The sequence below is a fragment of the Zeus faber genome (genome assembly GCF_960531495.2).
Source record: "Zeus faber genome assembly, chromosome: 1".
NCBI lineage: Eukaryota > Metazoa > Chordata > Actinopteri > Zeiformes > Zeidae > Zeus > Zeus faber.
The window spans coordinates 24,378,279-24,398,428 of NC_137193.1; the positions used below are offsets into that span (position 1 = coordinate 24,378,279).

At 46.1% G+C, this 20,150-nt stretch overlaps 2 protein-coding genes across 3 annotated transcripts; one reads left to right on the plus strand and one right to left on the minus strand.

Annotated features, from left to right (window-relative positions):
* Window positions 1-1,544: 1,544 nt before the first annotated feature.
* smarcc1b (SWI/SNF related BAF chromatin remodeling complex subunit C1b) lies at window positions 1,545-15,548 on the minus strand. 2 transcript variants are annotated; one of them, XM_080009824.1, is made up of 28 exons: window positions 15,366-15,548; window positions 13,972-14,091; window positions 13,804-13,889; window positions 13,629-13,710; window positions 13,452-13,544; window positions 8,954-9,023; window positions 8,796-8,865; window positions 8,638-8,713; window positions 7,517-7,642; window positions 6,965-7,047; window positions 6,742-6,848; window positions 6,563-6,622; window positions 6,393-6,421; window positions 6,126-6,241; window positions 5,738-5,809; window positions 5,537-5,650; window positions 4,797-4,950; window positions 4,547-4,657; window positions 4,393-4,452; window positions 3,897-4,155; window positions 3,675-3,737; window positions 3,464-3,510; window positions 3,265-3,373; window positions 2,997-3,139; window positions 2,653-2,787; window positions 2,404-2,536; window positions 2,067-2,153; window positions 1,545-1,850 (listed from the first exon to the last, which is right to left on the minus strand). In XM_080009824.1, the coding sequence occupies exons 1-28, from the start codon at window positions 15,375-15,377 to the stop codon at window positions 1,762-1,764; spliced, it is 2,706 nt and encodes a 901-aa protein (XP_079865950.1). In that variant the 5' UTR covers window positions 15,378-15,548; the 3' UTR covers window positions 1,545-1,761. The 2 variants fall into 2 exon arrangements, with proteins under 2 accessions (XP_079865950.1, XP_079865949.1); XM_080009823.1 differs by lacking the exon at window positions 15,366-15,548 and adding an exon at window positions 14,639-14,773.
* On the plus strand, window positions 15,384-20,142 carry aste1b (asteroid homolog 1b). The gene is made up of 7 exons (XM_080009842.1): window positions 15,384-15,407; window positions 15,693-15,943; window positions 16,083-16,349; window positions 17,593-18,485; window positions 18,595-18,826; window positions 18,942-19,134; window positions 19,340-20,142. The coding sequence occupies exons 2-7, from the start codon at window positions 15,706-15,708 to the stop codon at window positions 19,635-19,637; spliced, it is 2,121 nt and encodes a 706-aa protein (XP_079865968.1). The 5' UTR covers window positions 15,384-15,407; window positions 15,693-15,705; the 3' UTR covers window positions 19,638-20,142.
* Window positions 20,143-20,150: the final 8 nt, after the last annotated feature.

Below are 20,150 nucleotides of genomic sequence, written 5' to 3' on the forward strand. Positions count from 1 at the left end.
AGGGACTTCACACTATATAAAAAAGAATAAAGGGTAGGTCAGTCAGTGTGCATAACAATAACAGGATAAAACAGAAGCCTACAAAAATGCACAGGGATAACATTTCAATTAGGAATTATAAAGGGAATCATAAATGTATTATGTATATATTTCATAGCCTCTAACTTTAGCCAGCAAAAAAAATGAATTCCAAATAAATTACGGTAATGAGCTGAATACCGAAATTCAAATCTTTTAATTTGTCAGGACTCCAAGGCATTTGAACAGAACATCGTCATGTCCCAAGGTTCTGTTTTTTTAGGCGTGTTCCAGGTGACCAAAATTACAACCAAAAGTTGGATCGACAAGCTGGACACAAGAGAAGAGATCGTGTCTCATGCCATAACGTGGTGCAATATTACTAAAGCAATGGTTTCATTCCAATCCATTCTGTATCTTAACGATACTTTCAGAAAAGTGCTGCACAGGACTCACTACTTCTCCAAGAGAACATATACGTTTGGTAGTGCAGGCGACTGACTCCTCAAAAGAGGAATAACACTCGTTTAGTGTTTTGAAACTGAAATGAAGAATGTCTTAAGAACAGGAGCATAAAACCTGGAGGTGACATCTGTCTCACTGGCTTAGTATTATAGTATTAAGAATTTCCTCAAAAACAATGCAATGCCGATGCAAACAAAGCTTACATCTTATCCTTGTTTCATTATTTTTTGCATTATAAACATAATTGTCTTTATATCAAACTAGTGGGCAAGTCATTAGCCTTGATCTTGGAGTTGCCAAAAGTGAGCAAAGTTTGCCATCGGTCATGATGGCCAAAGTGATCAGCTTCTCAATCACATCAATACCAAGATTCATTTATCAGTGATGCAATCAAAGTGGATGGCTAATAACCACTGCAATGTCCTTGGGATGTGGTTATAAAAGGTGCCCTTTCCTCATCAACATACTGGGCATACAACACGAGAGAATCTACATAACATAATTTGATGCCATTGCACTTAGGACAGAGTTAGTCTGCAAGTGGAGTTCCAACTTTTCAACCTGCAATACCACTCTTTATTCATTCTTTAATCATCAAGAACCGCTGCAATAACTCTGACCTGTAGGATGACAAGAGCAGTTTTTGCTTGTTTGGTTATAAAAGGTGCCCTTTCCTCGTCTGAAGGGGTTAATCCAAATTTCCAATGCTGATAACTGCCATAACAATTTTATTAATTTACCAGGAACATGTTGATGACCTTTGGCTGTTTTGTTTTCTATGGCTTGTATTCAGAGATTCCTCGGAAGTCAGTGTTGGATGAATAAGGACGACTGTATAGTACAGAGGAAGAGAATTCACTTCCAAGTTGTTTTAAAACAGTCTTATAGCAATTCACAACCTCTCTTACACACACACACACACACACACACACACACACACACACACACACACACACACACACACACACACACACACACACACACACACACACACACACACACACACACACACACACACACACACACACACACACACGAATAAAGACTAACAGAGGTCATGATTAAAAAAAAAAACAACCTTTAATCAGTTGAATCTAGATTCTTGTCATCAACTCTACGCAAATATTTTGCAGATATCAGACATGCTGAGCCACAGAACAGTAATCGTGGGCGTTTCATTAATTGAACCATCACATGTTATGGTTGCAGAGACTTGACATTTAAAGCAGAGGTTCAGTTTTACAACGTGTGCATGTTTGGGTGTGCTGCTTAAACGTTTCAGAGTGTGGGACTCGTGCCCGACATGTGGCCAATTGCTATAGGGCCTGTCTGGGCTGTTGCTATCCCCCCAGGCTGCGTGGATGGATCTGTGTTGAAGACAGAGAGAGGATCACAGAAGTGCATCACACCCACATATGTACAGTTAACTTAGCCTCTTCATCTCATTCACAAACCCTGACTCTTGGGGCACAAATACCACCGCCTTCAATTGTGGCATTGGTGTCAATTTGACTCCCTTGCCAATAAAACATGGAGGCTTCGTGTTCTGTAAACCTATGAAGGCAGCAGGAGAATCTACCCACACGTGCCGTTGGGGGCTCCAGGCTGACGAGGGGCAACCGTCTGGGCATTTCCCCCGCCGGGCAACATTCGACCGGGCACAGAGGAACCTGAAGGAGAAGGCAAACACTGTTTCAACTTCTATGTGTTGGATTTAACACTGGAGAGATGACAAGCCGGACGTGTATTTTTCCAACATCTTTGTCTGTGAATTCATGTATGATAGTCAAATTACTTTTAAAGAGGGGTTTGTCTCCTTAGATGCGTACATTAGGCTTACGGTGTTGGTGTGGATACCAAGTATGTAAACCCAATTGCTGCGTAATGAGTGTGTGTGTGTGTGTGTGTGTGGATCCAAACCTGAGTGCTGCATAGTGTATCCAGTTTGCCCCTGCTGCTCCCTCTGCTGGCGAACCTTGATTTCTGCATGCTTCAGCTGCTCTGCATGGAACGTCTGCCTCTCAGAAAGCAGCTGCTGACGCTGCTGCTCCAACTACACACACACACACACGAGGAGTATATTCAGACGGCGTTGACCTCGCATGAACATAAAGGTGTACACACATTCGGAGAAATGGGTCGATGGTCCAGAGGGTTTCTTCTACTTACGGCCTCCTTCTCACGGTCCATGATGGTCTCCAGCTCCTCAAAGTGCCTCAGCTTGATCTCTAGCTTCTTCATCTGCGTCTCCACTAGCAGGGCAACCAGGGACTTGATCTTCCGCTCCTCCACCGCCGCCAGGTGCTGGTTGGAGGACAAGGTATAGAGAGAAGTGTACAAGAGACCGGAGAGAGGAAAATGTAAAGGGTGACCGGCTGATCGAAAGGGAGGAGTGTGGTTGAGATTAGAAGAGAGGGAACGGTGAAAATAAACTAAATTAAGCACTTGTCGATTGGCAGAATCGATGGGCTTACAAATGCTCCCTCATTCTCAAGCCGGCGACCCGACCTCACCTTGGCCTTTGTGGCTGCCGAGCCCAGGGCAGATGCCGCTGCCGTGGCAACGCAACCCTCCACCAGATCCAGCTCCATTCCTCTCCGCGCCTCGTCCTCTTCTCCCTCCCTCCTCCCTGCGCTCTCCTCGTCATCCCCCCTGCCTGCAACACAGGGGTGGGTGGGGAGGGCGAGAAAGAGATCGCAGTAAAATAAATGTCACAAAAACAACAAGATGACTTGATTGAAACAGACAGGGAAAAACACGCGCGCGCACACACTCACTCACCATCTCTCTCTTCGGAGAGCATGCTGTCAGCGTGCTCTCTTTTCACTTGTGCTCCATCGGCCACACCCCCGCTGGGCTCCCCCTTCAGCCTGTCCAACCCGGCAGGGACCTGGAGGAAATAAGTCACACGGCGCAGGTCAGTGGAAAGGTTTTCAAACCATAAACAAGATATTCAACCACAAGAAGAGTCTCTCCTCACCTGATGAGCATTGGAGTTTGTCTCCATTTTCGCTTGATCGCTTGATTCTATGGCAGACATTTGAAGCGAATGAGGGATGCATCTTGAACAATATGGACAGACAGACAGCCGTGTGTGTGTGTGAGAGAGAGAGAGAGAGAGAGAGAGAGAGAGAGAGAGAGAGAGAGAGAGAGAGAGAGAGAGAGAGAGAGAGAGAGAGTTTGAATCACACCTGTCTTGTCAAGCTGTGTGGAGGCTTTTTCCGTAGATTCCTCCTGAACTCTGGAAAATTCCTCTGAAGAGAGATAGTCATCAACAGATACATAAACATCAACACAAACATGACACCTCACCCTGTATTCATGATATAACGGATGTTTTCCTCCCTTGTGAACCCATGAATCCAACTATGTGTATTTAGACTAGACCTAGACCTTGCACACAGAACATTCACCTAGAGCGGCCTTGGCAGCAGCTGATGCCACCCTGGGGTCCACCACCGATGCCAGGAAAGCCACGGTGCTCATGACAGGGTTCTCTGATTGGCTGAAAGGCACAGGCTGGTAAGCCAAGGGGCCGAGCGAGGCAGAGGTGTCCTCCAGGTAAGGGTCCTCTATCGGCAGGCGCAGGAAGTGGAGGATGCACTCGTCCTGGGTTCTAGAGCCCACGTGCTCAGAGACCTTGTTCCAGTCGTCCCTGTAGACCTCCAAGGCCTGAGGAGGAGAAGGAGGACAGCAGTGGGGAAGGGTGGGAGAAAATAAAACATTAGGGTGACGCTCACGCTTTTAAGACTTCTTTGTGTACAAAACTGTCAGTCAGCCAATCATCTGTAGTGTTGTAGACAATGAAATAAAAAGAAAGGAAATTATGTGGGCTGCAAAGTCAACGTTTGAGGATAGAAAGCTAGTAAGAGTCAAGAAGCTTGTGTGGTGAAGGAGTACTAGGCCTACCTCTAATAACAAGAGAGTTTCTTGTTCCGTCCATTCCCTTCCTGCACTCCCTCCTTTACTCTAAAGCAAAGAGAACACAGAACCACAGCTCACATCTGCCATTCGGTGTTTCATAATTCATGGTACCAGCTGAAAGTCTGTCCCCGCGTGTCACCTTGGGGTGTTTCCTGGCGTAGATGTCGGTGCGCAGGCCAAAGTTCTGGCAGTCTGAGGGCTTTTCCCTGCTCCTCTCTGGGAAAAAGAGCATGTGCTGGGAGGCAGACACCTGGGAGAGAGTGAGAGATTAAAATGAAGTGTGACAAGAGAGCAAAAACAAACAAAAGAGGAGAAGAAAAAAAAAAATAGTCTCAGAAACAAAAACATATGGAAAGGACATGGTCCGAGTCCGATGTTGGCGAGGTTACCTGCAGTGGTTTGTGCTGCAGCGGGGCCAGTCCTGAGGGGGTGTCAGCCAGGACGTTGAAGTGAGGAGTTGGGGGAGGCCCCATAGGAAGCGGTCTGCTCTCGGCATCCACCTGGTAATTGACCACGCCCCACTGTTCCAACAGCGCATGGACCCTGTACACGGCCACACACAATTTAAATCAACCTCTACAAGCTTGTTTACCTTGTACAAAATCTAAAGTCTGTTCTGATATCAGATCAGAGAATACTGCAAAATATGTCTTTCAAATTCAATGTAAATCTGACAGAAATTAAGGGCCTTCCGGGTACAGTGAATATGGTTCACGAAGAAGAGTGGATATGACAGCCAGGTTTAAAAAAATAGAATAATAAAAACATCTCTCAACTATCAGGAAGGAAGACCCAGAGTCAGGGGTTGATTTTTATCAGTATTGTCTATAATTGGGAATATAATCAACAAATTGCCTGACTTCTAGTATCTGGCACTTCCTTTGCACACCACTGTATTTTTTTTTTATAACAGGAATATTTACTAATTTAGTTTCAGCCAACCAAGTAACTAACTAATGAATATATTGTATGTCCTTACTCACGGACTTAAATGCATAAAGTTCACATATTACACCTCTAGTGAATGTAATAGGTTTGTATTTTCTCACACACACACACACACACACACACACACACACACACACACACACACACACACACACACACACACACACACACACACACACACCTCATGACAGCGCAGACATCTCCGGTGAGATTGCGTCTGCAGGATGTGGAGCTCAGGTACTCCTGGGGATTCAGTCGGTACGTGTCGATCATGAAGTTTCGGTACGCCAGGTAGCTACGGAGTAGGAGGGAGGAAACAACATAAGTGACACACATTACGCCACGTTCAAAATATATTTAAACGTTCGCTGAATGTACTCACATCTCTGGGGATTTTGACTTGTTCTTTCCATTGAAAAATTCGGGCAGTGCACGCTTTTCTATCTGATGAATGCTGAAAAAAGGACAACACCAAAAATACGGTCAAGCATAACAAAGATCTAAGTCATTTGAAACTAAAAGGGAATAGTTAAAGATAAGAATATATATTATTAAACACAAAAGCTAGTTTAGGATGAGTCCAACCATTCATAAAGCTATTATATAAACTATTATAAGCTCTTCCTAATGAGGAGGAGCTTATAAAGCAACTATATTTTGATCATTATTCTTGTTAACAAGACCATATTTAAAGTTTTGGATGTATAATTACACATAGGACAAAGAACAAGAGAGGTAGGTGTAGTGTGCGTGCGTGCGTGCGTGCGTACCTGTTGTAGTTGAACCAGGATGTGTAACTGGGTATTATGATGTGATGTGTCTGCTCGGTGATATTATCTTCCGTCTCAGAGAGGCGAGACATGTCACCTCGGCCTTCCTCGTCGTCCTAGACGCAAAGAGACACACACAGAAACACACATTTAATAAAAAAAAAAAAAAAACAATAAAAAAAATAAAATAAAATAATAATAATAATAAAAAACTGCACACACAAAAAACATGGAACGATATTGTCAGTAAAGGAATGTCACATTTACCCTTCCTGGGAAGTCATCTTCTTGTTCATCTGAGAAAGAAATGGTCGAAATGAAAAGCAGAAATTGATGTGAAAGTAAAGACACCAGGGGTAAATTCCTCATCTTGTTGACAAGTATGTGATGCATACACAAAAAAACCCAGAGTTATTAATAACGTGAAGGATGCTCACCAAGGTCAGCCATGGTGCCGCCTTTGACAGGAGTGTTCTCACTGTCTTTCTTCAGGTTCACTAGAAAGGGAAATGAGGAAGATAAACAAAACAAAAAACTGCTGGAGGACAATCAACAGGCAATCGTGAGATTTTAGAAAGAGAAAACAAACAAAAAAAAAAAAGTGCTGTTTGATTACCATTCTTGGGCAAGACGACCTCCTCCATGTTGGGAACCGGGGTGGGGTCCTCCATATCTTTGGTCAAGTCTTCCTCTGTCTCTTCTTCCTGTTGACCACGTCTCCGCCTGGCACATTATACAACAATACTCAAATCTTTGTATAACATTTGTAACATGTTTTAGGCTGTTTGTGTACGTTCGTAAATGAATAAAACACTCTTGATACAATAGATCTGTCTTACCCCTTCTTCCCTTTCTTTCTGCCTTCAGCGGCAAGGGGAGAGGGAGAGCGCTTCCTCCTCTTGGTAGGAGTTAACTTCTGCTCCTACATGGTGGGCAGGGAAGAAAGCATTTTTGTTTGTTTGGTTAATGCAGTGAAACAACCTCTAATGTAACTCTTTAAAATGCCGGAGGCCAATGATTGTCCCTGGAAAAATGCTTTCTATTAAACAAAGATACACTGATGATTATATATTGAACATACGCTCAACAACTAATTATCATAGCCACTGCAGCACACATTCCAGGAGTCCTTTTTCATACAAATGTTTCAAAAACGTATCTACAACTTATTTATCTACATACAAGAGCCATTAACAGCACTTTCCTAAATACATTTGTTTTAAAAGTATACTTACGGTAAGCTTGCACAAGGAAAGTCCAAAGCACTAACTGGCCACAGGGTTCTTGGGTAGCTGGCGCTACATTCAAGCTTTCCAACTTCCAATTTTTACTTTTCTAAAAATGCAAAAAACCTACATATTCAGATTACGAGGTCAGAGTTTCAAACACACCTGGTCTTCTGGGATGTTGACACGCTGTCGGAGAAGGATGGGCGCTTGTCTTTCGTTCAGGTGGTAGTCCTCCTCGTTCATCCACTCGTTGAAAATGTCTGTGTCCAGCACCCAGCCAGCGTGGACCTGGAATACAAACATTCAAATCACTTGAGGACTTATTTGTAGTCTGTCACCTAGTATGGGTTGTGCCTGGGCTTTGAATAGTAAAACAAGTTAGTGTTGGGTATAGGTTGGCACAGCAGTGTTTCTCATTAATTTGTGGCATCACGCCACAATATCAACATAGATTTTCTAGATTTTTCCCGTACTATTAAAAATTGGTAAAATTTTATTTTATTGTAGAGCTGCACGTCTCTCTCTCTCTCTCTCTCTCTCTCTCTCTCTCTCTCTCTCTCTCTCTCTCTCTCTCTCTCTCTCTCTCTCTCTCTCTCTCTCTCTCTCTCTCTCTCTCTCTCTCTCTCTCTCTCTCTCTCTCTCTCTCTCTCTCTCTCTCTCTCTCTCTCTCTCTCTCTCTCTGCAGCAGTGTTACGCTATAAAGTGCAGTGTAGTAGTATGGTATAGAACTGCATGCTCTACCATGTTGTTTTATATGCTATAGTGTTTTCACGGACACCAAGCTCCCCTAAGTAAGGCTATATTATGTAAGGTTTTATAATATACATTATTATATATTATGGACAGAGGACGTGGCTTCCCAGTATTTTGGCTGACAGGCTGGGAAAACAAGATGAACTTACCTTAGCGTCAATGTCAAAGCCGAAACCCGATGTTCTGATTCTCCCGGTCGACAGCGCGGGACAGCTCACTCCGCTTAGCAACGGTGCTCCACAGTTCATTAGGTTAACATAAAGGACGGACGAAAACTAAACTCAAAAGTACTTCCACTGGGGAGCAGGTAATCAAAAACGGCAACTCAAAGTAGTTCGGCGAGGATCGTGGCCGCAAACCTTCAGCGTGCGTCTCGCTCTCTTCCTGGTCTCAATCTCCAATCAAACCCGCTGGTTCCGGAACTACGTAAGCCCACCCCCCAACCTGACAGCCATTTGGGTCAGCCATTAGAGAGATGGTGTGACATTGTAGTGTTGAATATTTTGGTCTAGTACTAGGTGTGCACTCACCCTCCACGGTCTCTCTGGATGGGGCAGCTCCTCAACCTCTTGCTCCAGCTCACTTGAGGACAGCCAGCTGTCACAACTATTTAAAGAAGAAACAGGAAGCATGGTGAGAAACTTTGTTGCGGTACGAATGCATGCTGGTACGCTCATGTACGCATTACCTGTCAGGGTACCTGCCCCAGTGGACCAGAACCAACTTGTCTTTCTGCAAGACTGGGCGCATCCATTCATCTGGAAACAAATATAGGGAATTTGAAATGCATCTGTGTGGAGTCCCTAACACTTTCTAGGCTTATAATACATGCATGGTTAAACTCACCTTCATCTGCGGATGCCGGTGAAGGGTAAATGTGGTGACTGGAAACCATTCCGTCAACAGTCACTGAGCCCTGTGGAGAGACACCGAGATCCATCACACACTAATTTCCTATAGCCTAAAATTTGCATTTCAAATGGTATAAATCTTTATAGCTCCAAACGGTGTAAAGCGCTTTAGACAAGGCTGCAACTCAAAACACACTAAACGACACACACACGCGTGTATGTGTGTGCGCATGTGTGTGTGTGTATATATATATATATATATATATATATATATATCAAACTAAATATAATTTTTTTGTTATGATCAAAGTATGAAAAGAGAATTGAAATGATTCTGCAGCAGACAAAACAAATGGCAGTTTCATGTGAATCGGAGAGGAGACCTTGGGCATGACGCTCGGCGGTCCGCACCACCTACACCACCACCACCACGTCTATGAGCTCGCTGGCAGCCGCCAGCTGCAGTCCGCCGCCGCCCCCTTCTCTATAGACGGATTACTGACGGAACGGCTCGAACTTATTATAATTATTATTATTATTCTAAATATATAATAATGATAACAATAATAATGATAATAATAATGCCTTTGTGACACGGGTAAGTCAGCACCCGGTCTTCCAGGTTGGGGGTTGGGCGTGGGGTTAACAACCTCACCCCGTAAAAAAAAGCATGTTACGGAAACGACGAGAAGAATCCATTCTGGTAAGGAGCAAATGGTGGGGGCTCGTCGCCCAATGTTCCAGAAGGAACGGGAGGAACTAACTAACTAACAAAGTGAAAACCAATCACATACGAGAGGCAAACCACAGTGGTTTGAGATTTTAAACTGCATTACATGCATAACAGCAAGCAGAACCAGATCTCATTTCTCCATCTCTCTGACCCGTCAGCATTTACCACAGGCATGAAAACTGTTGAGGGGTGAAAAAGGTGAGAAGGATGCAGGAGCAGAGAAAAACAGAGCCACTCAGGAAATCTGGGGTTATGCTCTGGGGGCGTTTCCTTTTTGAAAAGTAAGTTACTAAATGCTTTTTTGGATTACTTTTAGGATTACTTTAGGGTTGACTTGATCACAAGTTAAAGAATTACAAGACTGCGCACAATTAAGTACAAATTATGAATTTACTAAGAGCAAAAGGCAGCCCCACTGGGTACATAACAAATTAAAAACTTGAGACTCTCCAACAATATTGCTAAACTAGACGATTCCGGGAAATTGTGTGGGCGCTTGCCGGCACGCACCGCCAACTCGGTGCATGTCGTTGAGTTGCGTGGCGTGAATTAAGTGTGCAGTGGACGTACTGGTCAGTTGCCAACAGAGCCGGTCCTACGTGAAATTCCACAACATGATCATAATAATAATAATAATAATAATAATAATAATAATAACTTGGATTTATATAGTGCCTTTCACAAACCCAAGGACACTTTAAAATGGAAAACAAAAAACAAAACAAGACATGGTCGATAAACTGAAATAAATAAAGAACAGGAATAAAAAGAGGAAACCAAAAGGATCAGGGGCAGTAGGCCTCGTTGAACAGGTAGGTTTTGAGGAGGTTTTTGAAGATGGCCAGAGATGGAGCATTTCGAATGTCAGTGGGGAGAGAGTTCCAGAGGGTCATACTGAAGGCTGTCCCCAAAGGTTCGTAGCCTTGTGCGAAGGGTGGAGAGCAGACCCGTGTCCGAGGGCCGCAGCTTCGGGGACGGGGCGGAGTGGTGGAGGAGGTCTGTTAGGTACTGCAGGGTAACAGCGTGGAGGGATTTTGGGGTTAGTAGTAGGGTTTTGTAGGAAATATGGGTTTTGATAGGGAGCCACTGGAGATGGATGAGGGTGGGGGTGATGTGCTGCCAGGGCTTGGTGCGAGTGAGAACTCTAGCAGCAGAGTTTTGAACATACTGGTGCCTGTCCAGGACTTTGCTTAGAACCCCGGACAGGACTCCATTGCAGTAGTCCAGACGGGAGTTGATGAAAGCGTGGATTAGTGTTTCTGCCACAGACTCTGACAGTGATGGCCGGAGTCTGGAGATGTTCTTGAGTTGAAAGAAAGCAGATTTGGTTATGGATTTGATGTGTGAGTGAAATGAAAGGGTTGATGACGCCTAGGTTGCGTACTTCGGGGGATGGGAAAATACAGCAGCCATCAACAACCAGGAGCAGATCTCCAACCTTCCTGAGCAGTGTCTTGGGAGCCACAATCATGATTTCAGTTTTGTTATTGTTGAGTGTGAGCAGGTTTGATGACATCCAGACTTTGATGTCGTGGAGGCAGTTGAGAAGAGACTGAGGAAGAGCCGTGTGGATGGTTTTGTGCTGCGGTATAACTGGGTGTCATCGGCGTTGGTGTGGAAGCATAGACTGTGGTGGTGTATGAGCTGACTAAGGGGAAGCATGTAGATGGTAAAGAGGCGGGGCCCAAGCACGAGTCTTGAGGCACGCCTTGGTCAACTGGGCCAGGGAGGGGCAGGAGTCTCCGATAGAGACAAACTGCTTCCTGTTGGTGAGGTAGGATTGGAACCAGGAGAGTGCTGTACCGGAGGGGCCAAGGTAGCCGGATAGACGGTTGAGGAGGATAGTGTGAGAGACTGTTTTGAAGGCAGCTGAGAGGTCAAGGAGGATGATAAGTCTGTATAGTCTGCGTCAGCAGCAATGAGTAGGTCGTTGCTGATTTTACTGAGGGCGGTCACCGTGCTGTGGTGTGTTCTGAATCCAGATTGAAGGGGTTCATGAAGCTCATGGTTGGAAATGTGCTGTTGGGAGTCCGGGGGCAACTGCTCGTTCCAGGATTTTGCTTAGGAACGGAAGGTTGGAGATCGGGCGGTAGTGGTTGGAGTTTTCAGATGTCACATGCTATTTGAAGGCCTCAAGGTGGACAGTGAGGCAAAATCTTCTGTAGAGCCTCTCCAGCTGACGGTCGCTGGCCTTCATGGTGCGGAGTTCAGAGGTGTACCAGGGGGATGGGCGAGTGAAGGAGACTGTCCGGGTTTTGAGGGGGGCAAGAGAACTGAGGCTGAGGGAGAGGGCAGAGTTGTAATGGGTAACCAGGCCTTCCACAGTGGTGTCAGGGAGATCTAGGGCCAGGTGGGTCGCGAGGGTGTTGATCAGGGCTGGTGTACTCAATGACTTTGGTTCCTGAACGTGATGGTGCATTTAACGCATTGCCTGGGCGGGGGGACAGGAACAGTGAACAGGACAGCATGGTGGTCAGAAACAGCTAGATCCAGGCACTGAAGATGGGTGCCAGTGGTGCACATCGGATCAAGCGTGTGGCCTTTGGTGTGGGTGGGACCTTGAATGTGCTGTGTAATGTTAAAACAGTCCGACAGTGACATGAAATCCATGGCAAACGTATAGCTAGTGGAGTCCATGTGGACGTTGAAGTCACCGAGCAGAAGGGTAGATTGGGACATGGAACAGACGGAGGTAAGCAGTTCAGACCGCTCAGACATGAGGGTGATGGAGGCTTTAGGGGGGCAATAGATGAGGACAACCTGGAGGTGCAGTGAGAGAGAATGCAACTCATTCAAAAGAGGTGTTTTTTAGCGCAGAGAGTTTTTGACCAGGATGTCTGCTCGCAGTATTACAGCCAGCACACCACCACCACCTGTGGAGCGGGGCTTCTGTATGTATACATATCTGGTGGGGGTGGCTTGGTTGAGTGTAATAAAGTCCTGTTGAACTTGCCAGGTTTCTGTTAAACAGAGAAAGTCAATTTTCCGTTCATGTGATGTCGTAAATGAGTAGTGATTTATTGCTGAGAGATTGTGCATTCTGTAGCATAAATGTTGCAGTTTTAACTATGGAAGGCGAGGAAGGTGAGTTGGGAGAAACAAGTCCGTCAACACAAACCAGCGGCTGCAGAACAGAGTGCACATGGGATTTGTTATGACGTTACATCTGCCGATTCGACATTATGGATGGAATAGTGCGATCTGAGTAAACAGACTTACAGCAAGCAGCCCTGTGCACATAGCGAGGGCGGAGCAGGAGTCGCATGGATTTAATGTCGGCGACGCAGTTTGGAGTGGAGTGACAGGAGAGATTCATGAGTTCCAGTGCGGAGTATTTTAGGAGCACCATCTCAGCAACGGGTGAGCGCCTATCTTGGCTAGCGGTGCTAGCGGCGCTAGCCTAGCAGGGAGGCTGCAGCGAGCAGCGAGATGACAGGGCTGGGAGCTCACAAGATGGCAAGCCGTTGATCCAGTTTCAGCGGAAAAACAAAAATAAATAGCCTCAGGTAGTTGCTTAAATAGCCTCAGGTAGTTGTTTTTCTTGAAGCCAGGTGAAAGCAGGGCGCAGGCGCCAAGTGGTGCCTGCGCATTTTGAGAGATCTACATACAGATGGATTGAAGCCCCCCCCCCCCTTAATATTTTCTCACTGGATCCACGAATCACGTAGGTGGCCAATTTTGCTGGCAAAACGGCTAATTTTGACCAAAGGTGACAAGTTTGCATGCCTGTTACGAAAAAAACGAATAAACAGCAGTCTACCTGGTGCTTGTTGATGATGTTGGTCAGCCTGGTGGCCAGCTCTGGCTCTAATGTAGGGTCTAGGTAGACCACGGGACGCATCATTAAGTTGTTCTGTTCATAGACACAAGACATCAGTGAAGTCATTCATTGGTGGCATTTTCTGAACATAAGCGAATGTGTGTATTTATCTGTCACCTGGATCAAGGCTCTCTCCATGGCACTAAACATCTCAACATTGCGTTCTGTTCGTGAAGGATTTTGTAAGTCAAACCTACGCCTGTCACAGGGTTGAAACAAAGGATCAACAGGATTCAAAGTTGAAATCTATAGTATATTTGAATGAAGAAGGGGAGCACATTGGATCACTCACCAGCCTTGCTCCGCTTTAAACTTGTAGGCACAGCCAAGAATGTGGCAGAGTCCACCCCCTGGTCGGAGGTCCAGGAAACACTGTGCCTAGAATAAATAAATAAAGTAATTATAAAATATGGCAGACGTGCAGACAGCATCACAGCCACAGAGCGAATCAAGAACTCACAGGGAGTTTAGTGAGAGCAGGATTGGCAGCCTGCCTTCCAAAGGCCTCATCATGGAACTGGAGCAGCTGCAGGGTGACTGCAGCCAAAGCCTGACAGGACGGAGCATCTACCAGAACATACTGAAAACATGGAAAGAAATACATGCAATTTGAGGAAGGTGGTTTTCGTGAGCCATTCTCGGTCACATTAAGATATTGGTGCAAATAAATGTAAACCTTTCACGAGTGTGACTGACATGCATGAGTAGATCAGAACCAGGCTTTATTGGCCATGTCAGCATGCCATGCACTATTGAATATTGGGGGTGGGTGGGTGAATGAATGAATGAATGAATGAATGAATGAATGAATGAAAGTACAGGTATGTGGCAAGCACACAGTCATTGATCGCGATCTGGCACACATTGGTCTGGTCGCCTTGATACGTCGAATGTAGATCTACTCTACGTACATCCTAATACAAATGAAAAAGTAAAGTATCTAGGACATCGCTTTTTTTACTACATGCATCTAGGTAGCCTAGGAGAAATATAGCCTTATCCAGAATGTAAACAACAGTGTCTTGCTCGCAACCTCTTGGAAGACAGCGTTTGTTTACAGTCTCAGCCACGGTACTTAGCAGGGGGGGGGGGCGGCTAGCTAGCTTTAGCTTCAAGCTACCGGGTACCTTTTTGTAGTGCTTTCCAACCCACTGCCGCACCGTCTCCAGTTGGGCTAACGTGTCGTGACTCTCCCAGAACCTCGCGGGCGGAATGCCTTCCTTTCTCTTAGATTGACGTGTGCCCGGCATCGCAAGGCTCGTTCCCCCGGACATCGTAGCCATAACGGGCTGCGGATGTTCCGAAGCGAGAGGACAAAACTGGCTAGCGGCTAGCCCGCTCACTGGGTACTGCGTAGTCTTTTCCTCGCGAGAGCGGCGATGCGTTTTCGGAACTCGGAAATCGGAAAATCCGAGTCGGTGCCCCCCTCCCTCCCTCCCTCCCTCCCATTGGCTCTGCTTGTTTGGCGAAACGCGTCATCTGTAAAAGCCGAAAAACCTATATTGACTTAGCATAAAGACTAACGGAGCGCTTAGGATCGAAATGATGCGTATTTTCAAACAAACGCCCGGCGAAAACGGTGTGTGCTTCTGTTGCTGTGGCGTGCGATCCGTTATGTCGGTCCGCCTTTCGAAAATCCGACTTAAATGACCAATGGAACGCAGCATGAAGTGTTGGTTTACGTTTCAAACTAACGCTTCCTCTATATATTTTTTTTATATTTAGAATTATAATACGTGTACTCGTCGTCCACATATGTGTTCTTATTCGTTCAACCGACATCGCTTTATTTTTACACAACAACATAGCATAGCATAACATAACATTTGATTCCGCGGCTCTTCGGACTTTTACTTTGAAGGTCATTCTGGGAGGAAGTCGCCGTCCGACACGCAGGTAAACAGCAGCTCCGGGTGCAGTCAAGGTGTTGTGTGGTGTGGTGTGGTGTGGTGTTGTGTTGTGAGTGCACGTTCGCACGTTTCGAACCACGCGCCATCCCTTCGACGACGTTGACCATTGACAATGCGACCGGATAGATGGTTGTTCTTCGATCATCGCTTCCGTCACGGAAGCGAACTCGCATGCAAACTCGCGCAGCCCCCTCCCCTCCCCTCCCCCCCAGCTCCCCCCACAAGCCGCGTGTCCAGTAAGCGCGGCGTCCTAACTTGTTCCGTCTCCCAGGCCTCGGGGCGGGATGGGTGTGTCGGGTCTGACCACCTTCGTGGAGGGGAACAGGCGGTTCTTCCACGACGTGAAGTTCAGGGACGGCCCGCTGGTGATCGACGGCTGCAGCCTGTATTTCCGCCTGTACTTCTGCCACAGCCTCGACCAGCAGCATGGAGGAGACTACGACGCCTTCTCCACCCTTCTCACCCAGTTCCTCTCGGCGCTGGCAGCCTGCAACGTCCAGCCTTACGTGGTGCTGGATGGCGGTAAGGACAGATCCGAAATCCGTCATCGTTAAATGACATTTTTATTTTGCGCATTTCTTTGTGGGAACGCGGACTCCAGCATAATGTCGCAGTGTCGGATCATTAAATCTGTTTTTTTTAATTTATTTTTTATTTCAAGGGATGGACCCGAGCGATAAGAAGTTTTCCACCCTGCGACAGCGTCTCCAGTCAAAGATCAGGGAAGCAGACGCTCTCTCCCATGGCCGCAATGGCTCTGTTCTCCCCATCCTGACGAGGGGCCTCTTCGTTCAGGTCCTCACCCAGAGAGGTGTTCCTCTGGTCCAGTGCCCATGTGAGGCGGACTGGGAGATCGCCTGTTTGGCTCGGCAATGGAACTGCCCGGTTTTGACCAATGACAGTGACTTTTATGTCTTTGATCTACCAGGTGAGTAGTATCACCTACGGCATTTCAATGCATATGACAAATAAACCTCTTGAATCTCTATAAGACAGACAATTTGATCTTAGATGTCAACATTTGCTCTCAGGGAACTATAAAGTGTTAAAGGTGGAAATGCACTTAAAAAGACGCGAGAACAAAATATGCTATAACGACCGGAGAACATGTCCCAGAATACCGTCAACAGGATACTCCATAAGAACGCAATCGAGAACTCTGCAGTGGAAGAGGCACAAACTCGACAGCGAGAGGATGTGGCAGTGGTTTTGCTTTACATAACGATGAAAAAAAGAAAAATAGAAAAAAAGTGAAATCAAACTCAGTGTCATTTATTGACAGTACCCGTATTTTGTGAAATAGTGACCGGGGCTTTTATTTACCTCAACTGCCGTGCCCCTTTAAAAAAAATACATCTAAAATAAACTTGCATAATTTTTTTTGGTCGGAGACACAGGACGGGCCAGGACTCACAGTGGACCAGAGATCACTCTCTCTCCATTACGCAATCCACTGTCCTGATCCTAGGCGGAACCTCTCTTGGTTAAAAATATTGGTATCCTACAAGAAGAAACTAACAAACAATAGATCTAAAACAAAAACACAGTAAAACCAGAACACAGGAACCACACGGGATGGGCACGGTGCACTCAAGAGAGCGGTGCAGCGCTGCAGAAGGAAAAAAACACACACTGACTCAGATTCAGCCTTGTTCGTGGGTTTTTATTTGAGTACCGGTTTATTTTTAAGGAGAGACGTTACATATAAAACACCCTTCGAACATCGTGTCTCTGGAAAAAAAAACAAGCTTGTTGCCCCGGAAAGGGAGGTTGAAGTCCGTCCTCAGTCATGAAGCAACGGCATTTGGACCAATCGCGACCTGGGGAGGGCTCGGAACGAGAAAAAGACGGGAGAAAAAGTTTGCATCAGGGGCCTGCATGAAGAACACTGCAAGAACCAAGATCACCTCGTCAATTTGTCCTGATCTTGTTCTGAAGACGTCTTTTTGGTCAAAAACTTTTACTTCTTTTTAAGTGTACCTCCACCTTTAATGTTAATGGATCTCGGTAATAATCCACGATCAAGTGTCCTTTTCACCTGATGTTTCTTTTATGAAACCCCATCTAATATTACATTCTAAAAGTAGTTGTTTGTTGGTTTTGCATATATCACTTATACTTCCCTGTTCTTTATGTAAAGATTGTTTTATCCTTTTGTTTTACCTTGTCAGGCGGTTACTTGCCATTTCGCTTCTTTAATTGGACCAACATCAGCGGTAAAGCACCTCAACGCTATATCTCAGCCCGGCGCTACACCACTAATCTATTGTGCCGTTGGTTTGGGGGCATGAACCGACAGCTGCTCCCCTTGTGTGCTGTGCTGAGTGGGAATGACTATGGCACGCCCAAAGGCACTGTGGCACTCTTGGCTTCCTTAGATCTGTCTGGACCAGATGGAATCAGCGGTAGGGTGGGAGGTAAGGCATCATCTTCCCGCATTGAGGGCCTCCTCTACTGGCTCGCCTCCTTCTCAGGCCCAGCAGAGGCACTGGAGGAGGTCAGCAGGCTGGTGGGGGAACCAAGAAGAGAAGGAGGTGGAAGAAGGAGAAAGGAAGAGAAAGGTGTGCTTTATTCCCAGCTGTGGGCCGCTATGCAGGATTACCACATCCACACTAAAAGTTCTCTTGCACAGTGGTTTTCTGGGGGAAAGCCAACCCTAGGAGGGCAGATGTCTTTGCCTGCTCAACTTCCAGAGTGTCTGTCCAGGGCTGCTGCAAGAGGGCTTTTAGCTCCCCTGGTGCTGGATGTTCTTGTGATGCGCAGGGTCTTGCTCCATACACAGGTGGAAAACAGCAAGCAAGCTAGCAGCCAGGAAAGTGCCAGAGCCATACGCCATGCTATATATGGTTTATTACTCCAAAGAGGACATGGAGATGGACATGTTGGGACGGAAACAGGACATGGCCGCAGTGGACATGGATGGAGTGGAGGAACAGTTCAGGCTGCAAGCTCAAGTGCCCCCCTGTACGTGGAGGAATATGACCGTCAGGATCTGAACCTGAAGAGGAACCAGGTGGAGGCTCATCCACTTAAAAATGTCTCACGTCTTGATATGTTCGTCCAGGTAACTTTGGCAACAAAATCATGGCTATAATACTTGTCAATAAGTGACTCTTAACGACTGTGTGTTAATATTGACTTTTTTGTTTTGTTTCATATCATATTTATGCTAGGCTCCCCTGGCAGTGCGTCAAGGTTTCTTGTTGGAAGTCTTAGGGGTGACAGAGTCTGCTTTGGCTTCCATCCCGCCCCACCTCAGCCTGGCAGTGGCAGTGACGGGGTTCTGGCTGCGAGTGGCCAGTCCACGCCCCTCGCAGCCCCAGCTCCAGTCTCTGCTGCTGGGCATGGTCTACGGGGAGGTGTGCCGAAACAACCAACCTGAAGCCAAGTGCTGCCAGCAGGCTGGTGAGCCAAAAATCAATTTGCGTAAAAGTGTACCAATTTGTATATGCACCTGGTTCACAATGGAGGTAATGATCCATTTGTACATAATCTATTTTACCACTGTGTTCCGTCCCAGTGCCACAGCTGAACTGGGCAGCGGAGCGCAGTGTGTGGGCACGGCTGGATCGTCTGCGCGTGAGGCCTGGTGAGAGGCGGGGCTTGGACCTGGGAGTGGCTCACAGTTACAGTCAATGGCAGGCCTGTCTCTGGAGTGCACATTGTCTCAACCATTTACTGCTCCTGCCCTTGCCGGAAGCACACATGTCATGGTAGGACACAGGGGTAGTGTCCCACATATCAATTTGTTGTATGCAATATATAGACGGAGATAATTATAGGAAGTTAAAGGCTGTTGTTGTTTTAAATAAAAATATGTTGGGAATGTGCATGTCTTAATTCTGTCAAACATGTTCAGAAGACAATACAATAAATGTAGAGTTATATATTAACTCTGTGTCCTTGTCCGTCTCCCAGGTTGTTCAGTGGTTCCCTGGTGCACGGCTTACTCAAGTCTCTGAGGGGACAGCCCGCAGAAACCCTCCTGGCAGGGGGTCCCATCTCTCGACAGCTCTACTGCTCTCTGCTGGACGCTGTGGGGAACTGCAACGCCAAAACCTCACACCCAGGTTCCTCAGCCTCGGAGGGGAGGAAGAGAGGGAGCCGCAGGGGGAGAAGAGGAAGAGGCAGAGGGGCAGGTGGCGGGGGAAGAGAGACAGAGGACTTAAACAACAGGTTTTCCCTCTTGATGAGCGAGGAGGAATTTGATGAGTAATGGAGGAAGAGCTCGAGCAACGGCGCTTACCTCTGGGCCTGTGTTTTTAAGAAGGGACATTCCTGTGTTTTTTTTAATGCTGCGCTCACAGGGCTTAAGGGAAAAATCATTTCCCATACCTGATTTTTAAAAAGGCCTTGCACTAATTCAGTCTGGTCTTCATTGTGTTTTGAAAAGTGATTGTCTTTCACTTTCAATTGTCATTTCATAATATCCATCGTGACATGTCATGTTAAAAAAAAAAATCATGTGTAAGTTTCAAAGATCCCCTTTAAGCTGTCTGTCTGTAAGGGCTAAATTGACTTTATTAGATGTAAATCATAGTTTTATGAAATTGTGTAAAGGTGGCCCACTCATTTCTATTTTTGTGGCAGCTATTGTGATCTGAAGAGCACCTTATGACGCTTTGCATGAAATTTTATCTGACCGCTGTAATTAACAGCCTCTTAAAGTAATAACTGATTTTTTTAAAGACATTTTGCTAATAAACCTTTTCGTTATAGGCCATTTTTT

Bases quoted from the DNA above. Each gene is read 5' to 3' on its own strand.
- smarcc1b (XM_080009823.1), bottom strand. From the start codon at position 14,761: ATGCCGGGCACACGTCAATCTAAGAGAAAGGAAGGCATTCCGCCCGCG. The intron at 8,714-8,795 runs GTAATGCGTACA...TTCTTTAAATAG, and splicing joins TGGGGCAGGTACCCTGACAG to TTGTGACAGCTGGCTGTCCT. The intron at 3,738-3,896 runs GTGAATGTTCTG...ATCTCTCTTCAG, and splicing joins TGCTGCCAAGGCCGCTCTAG to AGGAATTTTCCAGAGTTCAG.
- aste1b (XM_080009842.1), top strand. From the start codon at position 15,706: ATGGGTGTGTCGGGTCTGACCACCTTCGTGGAGGGGAACAGGCGGTTC. The intron at 15,944-16,082 runs GTAAGGACAGAT...TTTTATTTCAAG, and splicing joins TTACGTGGTGCTGGATGGCG to GGATGGACCCGAGCGATAAG. The intron at 19,135-19,339 runs GTAGGACACAGG...TCCGTCTCCCAG, and splicing joins CCGGAAGCACACATGTCATG to GTTGTTCAGTGGTTCCCTGG.